The 6,819-nt window shown below is 40.1% G+C and overlaps 1 protein-coding gene across 9 annotated transcripts in view; it reads right to left on the bottom strand.

Annotated features, from left to right (window-relative positions):
• Nucleotides 1–6,819, bottom strand: part of cabin1 (calcineurin binding protein 1) — a 47,737-nt gene that overhangs the window by 2,037 nt on the left and 38,881 nt on the right. For 5 of the 9 annotated variants that reach the window (XM_014021360.1, XM_014021359.1, XM_014021363.1 and 2 more), the window contains 2 exons: nucleotides 4,908–5,151; nucleotides 1,376–1,537 (listed from right to left, as the gene is read on the bottom strand). In XM_014021360.1, the coding sequence (XP_013876814.1) occupies nucleotides 1,376–1,537; nucleotides 4,908–5,151 (406 nt within the window). The remainder of the gene's footprint in view (nucleotides 1–1,375; nucleotides 1,538–4,907; nucleotides 5,152–6,819) is intronic. The other 4 variants (XM_014021361.1, XM_014021367.1, XM_014021368.1 and 1 more) reach the window with 2 other exon arrangements.

The raw sequence follows: 6,819 nt of genomic DNA, 5'->3' as shown, positions 1-6,819 counted from the left end.
TTTTTTTTTTGGAAGAAATGTGAATGCATTTATGGAAAGACAACATTATTAACATATTACAAAACAAGTTTCATGATGCTCAGACAGACAGTTGTTGAGATATTTGCATGTGAAACAACAGGAAGTGATGTCAAAGAGGAAAGTCTGCATGTGAATGTTTAAAAAAATAAATTTTATCAATTTTAATATTTGAGACAAATTACCATCATACTATTTACAATGTGTTAACATTTTTAAGGCCTACGAAAGATTGATTTAAGACATTTTAAAGCTAATTAAGGCCTTAATTTTGGATCGATGAATTCAATGCCTTTTAAAGCTTTTTAAGGATCCGCAGGAACCCTGTATTTTTATTTCCTGTCACACATAATTTTATGAACTTATCTTTTAATTCCATCCACATTTCAAGTGAAACAACAGTTTGATTTATTCTCCATGGTAGAAAAACAAAATCAGAGTCTGCAGCGACTCCACTGTGGAACCAGCTGGGATTAAGGTCAGAATCAGAGAGTAAAATGTCCCTGAGTGAGAGTCTGAGTTTGTCTCCGTATGTTCCTGTGATGGACTTCTGTCCTGTCCAAAGTGTCCCTCACCTCTCACACACTGACAGGTTGTCTGAATGACCAGTTTTGTTTAGTTTCCTTCTTAACCTCTGTTGTTTTAGGCAGCAGGGCTTTAAGTTAAATGCTAAAAAAAAGATATTTCCTCCGTGACAGCAGAAAAACAACCTACTTGTTAAAAAAAATTCAATCTGTTTTCTGCTCATCATCTGACCTGATTCAAGATTTATTTATATTTACTTTTTTATTAAAAATAATTGTATTCTATTATGTTTGCTTTTGTGGAAAATAAGTCAATAATGACTGAAAAAATAAAAGCAATATCAATCTGTTCTACAATTAACCAGGTAGGTTTGAAAACAGATAGTTTCAAACTAAAACTCATTTATAAATCATRCATTTGATAAATACAATTCATATAGACGTCATGAAAGAGTAGGYTAAGTTAGAGAGCATTTGTCAACGATATCTATTTTTATGTTTGAAAAGGCTGAGTTGGAGTTGGAGGTGCAGAGGTTGGAACCTGTAACCCCACCGTGAGCCCTTAACCCTCCAGCTGCTCCACATGTGTACTTTGACATCCTATAAAAAAGTAGTTCCTTTTGTCACGTTTGAGTTGGAATTTTAAGTTTTGTTCACAATTTATTTTGGGGTGAACTGTAAAGGCTGTGAAGAATTAAACTGAATTTAAAACATACTGTTTAAAGCGTACCCAGATTTCAGGTGTGTATTATGATTCCCACTGTTCCCACTGACTGATTGTAACGTCAGGTCTTATTGCTCCTTTAGGATCAGTAAAGTTTTCTGATTGTCACCTGGACCAGGCTGCGTGGTGCTACATGTCGCCGTCTCCTCCTGGAACCATCCGGCTGCCGGCGGTTCCTGCCCCTGGGAGACAGAGGCCAGTTTCATCTGCTGACAGAGGTGTGACTCCTGTTGACGGTACAGAAGCCCCTCTGAGGGCTCCCCCCGCTCCTCTGTGGGAGGCGAGAGCATATTACAATCATATCTGACAAGAAGCAGCTCAAAAACTGTGGTACAATATTTCAAAAACAACTAAAATAAGAAAATATGTCAAAATTAAGTGCCCTTGAAAAGAATTCACGCTACTGAGATGAACAAGTGTTGAAACATATGACTGAAATGTGACAGAAAAGACCCTGTTCACACAAGACCCGTCTCTGGAAATGCTGGTGTTTTTCAATGTTTATTGTGGCAATAAATAAATAAATAAATAAATAAATAAATAAATAAACCCTTTTACATAGAACCGCTGCAGTATGGGACATGGTAAACTGCTGTACTGTCCCTTTAAGATTATTGTATTTTGACCCAAACTGTCATATATGTTGAGTGAGGATGTAAGACAAGATGTGTGTTGTGTTTGATGAAAATGTGCACAAAAACGGGGAACAATTTTATTTGATTTTTTTTTTTTTAAATCTGGCAACCCTTATTCTGGGCTCCGCTGCATGCACTGATCATGTCTGCGTGATCACWGTTACGTTCCGACCCAGTGAATAAACTAACGTTCCTTCAGACCTAGGATGGTTTTTGGCTTTGCTCCTACAAGCTGCAAAGTGTGAGCAACACAAAAAACACTGTTGTTAATTGTTGTTAGTTTAGAAGAAACTTTAGTTGTGTTCACATGCACGCTTTCACACCAGCAGAGTACTTCACATCTCCATGGGAGGTGTTACCAAAAAGCTGCWCTCTGAGACCTGGTTTCAAAAAGAGCTGATGTCAGAGACTCMCATCGCCAGAGATCGCAACAAACATTAACAGTTATTATGTAAAAACTATTAATTATAATATTAATGAAAATATTATTAATATATTAGAATGTACAAAAGATATCTTGTGTGTATATAAAACTGAACTGGCTAGCACATATTAGCTTTTGTAGCATATTTTACTATACAGAGTGTAGCACTCCTTCATGTTACAAGTTAGCACAAATTAAATATTGCAAGCTGGATTTGCCTCCAATTTATGTAAAATTTACACAGTGTAAAATAATAATAGACCATTTTTAGGTTTCTTTTAGACAAACTTGGCCTGTTGAGATAGTGGAAGTGTCAACATGTACATATTTATTATAACTATTTATAACAGGTACGAAATAATATATTTTATTACTAGGGGTGCACCAAAAAATTGTTTTAAATCAGAATTGTGATTCTCYTTTACAAAGATTCAGAATCGATTTAAGATGTCCCAAAAATGATTTTTAAATATAAAGAAAATCCAAAGGTTGTCAACCTCCATTGTGTAACCACTTGGGACGTCCTGACGTCACATGGAGCTGGATCATATGAATGTGCAGAAAGCACCAAAACAAAGAGGAAACCACAAAACTGGAGAAAAGAGAGATTCAACTGACCCTGTCTTCATTGAAGGCAAAGATTTGGGCTCATTTTGTTTTTTACTGAATGAGTCTGAGTTTGACATGAGCTTCACTGTGTACAAAATTTGCTAAAGGAAGATGAAGCACTTTAGAAACATGATAAATGGGCTCACATTGAGTTTTGAATGAAAAAAAAATAATTTTGAATCAAATCATGGGATAGTAAAAGATTCCCACCCCTATTTATTACTAGTTGAAATTATAATGATTCAGCTAGCTATTTTAAATAATAGTCACTTATACATTKTCCTTATATATCATCTAGCTGTTTTACATTATTATTGAATGAAATGAACATAATTATTGGTTTAAATTATTTAAATGTATTTGAAATATTATAAAAGATTTGTTGTGGTCCAGTTAGGCTTGCTGTTAATCAAACTGTTGCTGTGTCAGCTGTGAGCTGTTGCCCTGTTTGGACACCATCTTTGCTCCACCACGTTGCCACATGTTATAACAGGGTTATTATGTAACCTCTTCAGGTCTTACCCTCTTATCCACTGTAAAGAAGTGCAAACTCACATCTGTTGTTGCAGCATGGCTGCAAACCCCCCAGCAGTACACGGTTTCACTACCTTAATGATTTTACAACAACTTGGCTGCTTGCATATCAGCATCTAAAGCTCAGGGGAGTTCCCCTTCAACGTCAGGTCCGGTTGTTTCAGCCGTAAGTTCAAAACAAGACTGTGCCCGTTATGTGAAAAGAGAGGTCAAAGAAAGTGCCAAATTTCTTTTATGTTAAGGTATTTTCTTTCAGTTTGCATGTGTAAGAAATGCCAGTCACGGGAACTTAAATAGCCAAGACCAAACAGTGTGAGAAGTGGGCAGGAAGTCTTAAAAAGGAAGAGGCTACTTAAAGAAACATTTGACAGATGGGACGTCAACAGTTTTTTGTCACTAAGTTTCCTAACAAGGTTCCATCTGAGAAAGATCTGCAGCGGTTTCATGGAAGTGGGTAAAACAAAAATCCCCCACAGAAACAAGAGCTACAACTCTTACAGGCTTTCACTGTTTCGTTGCCACAGTAACCGTTACATAACTCAAGTCGGCGAGACGCCGCTGGATACGAAACCTGTGACTGTTTGCATATAACGGCACTGTGATGGAAACACACTTTTGCATGTATTTGCACAGACATGAGAGGTGATCCAGGGTCAGGAAACAGAGCGTATGAAGCGAGCGCTGCCAGTCTTTTACTGCTGGCTTCCTGCTCCTAAAATGACCCTCAGTGAGTCAGACTGAACTCCTGCAGGATGCAAAGGCCAACAAAAAGCTGCACTCTAAAAAAACAACATGAGATTCTAATGTCTGAGGTCACGTTTCTTATTTATTCTGCCTCAAAGTTTTCTGTTTTCAAAGAATGTACTGTTTTAATATATCCCTTGTTTATTATTTAAAAGGGCAAAACGTGGTTTGCCTCCTGTGCACAATTAAAACAATCTGAGTCAAGTCTCACAAACTGCTGTCAAAACATTTTAACATACTAAAGATGCAACTTCACAGCTTGATTTTAGAAGATGAGTGGAGTTTTATCCAAGAGTTGCCTCCTTCTACATAAAACACAACACAAACTGAATATTCACGATGAGCTCAGCAGTAATTCTGCCAAATCCCTCCAGAAGCTCGTTCAGGCAACAGACACACACAATCTGGACGACAGTCATTTCATAAACTCTTGTTGGGGGGTCTGGCAAAGCCCAAAAGGCAAAACATAAACAACACAGGGACTGCTGTTATGTAACATGTCTGGGTTAGGCCACAGGCGCCCCCTGCTGGTCACACATTCAGTTCCCTCTACAGAGACTTCTGGCACAAAGGTAGTTTTATAAAAAAAAAATAGCACCACCTAAAGTTTGAACAACTTTAGAGTTTATGTTTGTATATGTTCTTATTTAAAACATGTATCTGATTAATGCTGAGTCGTGCGGAGGCAGCCTTACCTGAGTGTGGCAGGAAGGCCACGGCTGCTCGTTTGTGCTGCGGCTGATCGTGGAAGCCTGAGCTCTGAGGCCGGGACATTCTGCTCAGGGCCTCACACGCCGATTTGGCCTGGGCGTCCTGGGTCGGCAGCGGGTGGCAGGTGGAGTGGCTGAGCAGGACGGGGGTCGGCAGGGAGGCGGGGAAGAAGAGGTCTCGGTGCTCCTTGCTGTACTTGGGTGTGGTCGGGGCATCGCCTGCTGACTGCTGGAGACRCAGAGAAAGGACAAGTTGTTAAAYGGAGGAGCTCCCCTGAAACCGTCTCATGCTCTGGTTTGTCTCTGTGAACAGCACATCCTCTCCCCTTGAGAGACACAAAACAATCCCCACTGTCAAACAGCATACATCAGCAGAATGAGCCCAGGTTCCTTCACAGAGCTGCGCTCGCTGCCGTCCCTCAGGGGTTCAGAGGTTACACTACCTGCCTGCTGGACCGTGTGCCGGTGAAAAGCTCAGCTCTACACACTGCATCCTTCTGAGCCACTTTCCTCACCGTCCTTTTGAGGACCACTTGTGAAGACAAGAGCTGCACAAACAACCTGCGACAACAGCCAGCCTGCTGTCATGGTAACACAGGAGCACAGTCAGAGAAACAAATAAACCTAGTTTTCAGTTTAAAATGGATAAAACAAAAGGTTGATGAAAACTAACCTGTACGAGTACATAAATCCAGACCGGATGAAAGCTGAAGCTTAAAGAGAAAACCTACCATCTCTCCGTTTTAACGCTAAAAGTACAAGATCATCTATGTCAGAGTTTTTACAGCTAAACAGAAAAATAAAGGTGCTGCAGTTTGATGGAGATGTCAAACCTCCAGATCTAAGATTGCACAAGACAAGATGTATCCTAAACAGAGCTCACAGGCTGTTTTTCACTGCAGTCCACCAGGGGAGGCAAGTTCAGATTACACTGAATCACAGCTCACTGGGACAAAGGTCCCCACAGAACTGGCAACGGCAGAGCACGAGCAGTTCAGCYCTGATGATTCATATCTCATGAATTAAACAGCAGCAGCGGAGGAACCACCGAGTCAGCTGAGTGTAGGAGAAACACCGTACCTGAGAAAATGAAAGCCCTGGCAGAGGGTGGGCTCCTCCAGTTCTGCTGTGGTCAGCGTGTGTGAACAACTGAAGTCCTTCTAATCATCCAGATTGGGCTTTAAATGAGATTAGAGCTGCTGTAGTTCTGTGTTTGGTCATCTTTTCAACAGGGATTAAAAACCAACCGATCGTTAAATTGAATGATTTGATGGATAATTAAATAAAAAATGGTTGAGACGGCCATCTTATGTTGATAAATGACAGAGTTGGAGCCTTCTGTGGTCAAACCCTAAAAGTGATTTGAGTTGTGAACCAMAGATATGTGCAAGGTTCACTGAGTCATAGCTATTCTTCTACTTTCATTTGGATGTGGCGGCCATCTTCAATTGGAATGACTAAAAAAAAGTTGTAGATGTACAATAAATCATTCATTTCTGTGAGCTTCAGTCAAATWTGTTTAGTGACGTTTCAAGAACGCACACGCAGACACGGGCAAAAAACGTGTTCTCCCTTTTCTGCCTTTGGTGACAGGCGATAATAAATCRATCAAGTGACAGCAGAGCTTGTGTAAAAACATACCTCTATCAGTAAAACTGAACATCATATCAGTCCTGCTGGAAGATGACACTTCAAGGGGGTTAATGAAGTGTTTACACTGAGTGTCTTAAAAAGCTAAAGCGTCCAGCTCCTGCAGAGGTCCCACCACTAAAAAAATCCACTGTGAAAACATCAAAGAGTGCCAGAGGAATAAATGCTTTCCTCCTCATATGGCAGCAAACAGAGAACACACACACACACACACACACACACACACACACACACACACACACACACA

The sequence above is a fragment of the Austrofundulus limnaeus genome, unplaced genomic scaffold (assembly GCF_001266775.1).
Source record: "Austrofundulus limnaeus strain Quisiro unplaced genomic scaffold, Austrofundulus_limnaeus-1.0 Scaffold289, whole genome shotgun sequence".
Classification (NCBI taxonomy): domain Eukaryota; kingdom Metazoa; phylum Chordata; class Actinopteri; order Cyprinodontiformes; family Rivulidae; genus Austrofundulus; species Austrofundulus limnaeus.
The sequence above is the reverse complement of the archived record's forward strand: the minus strand, read 5'-3'. Positions and strand labels throughout refer to the sequence as shown.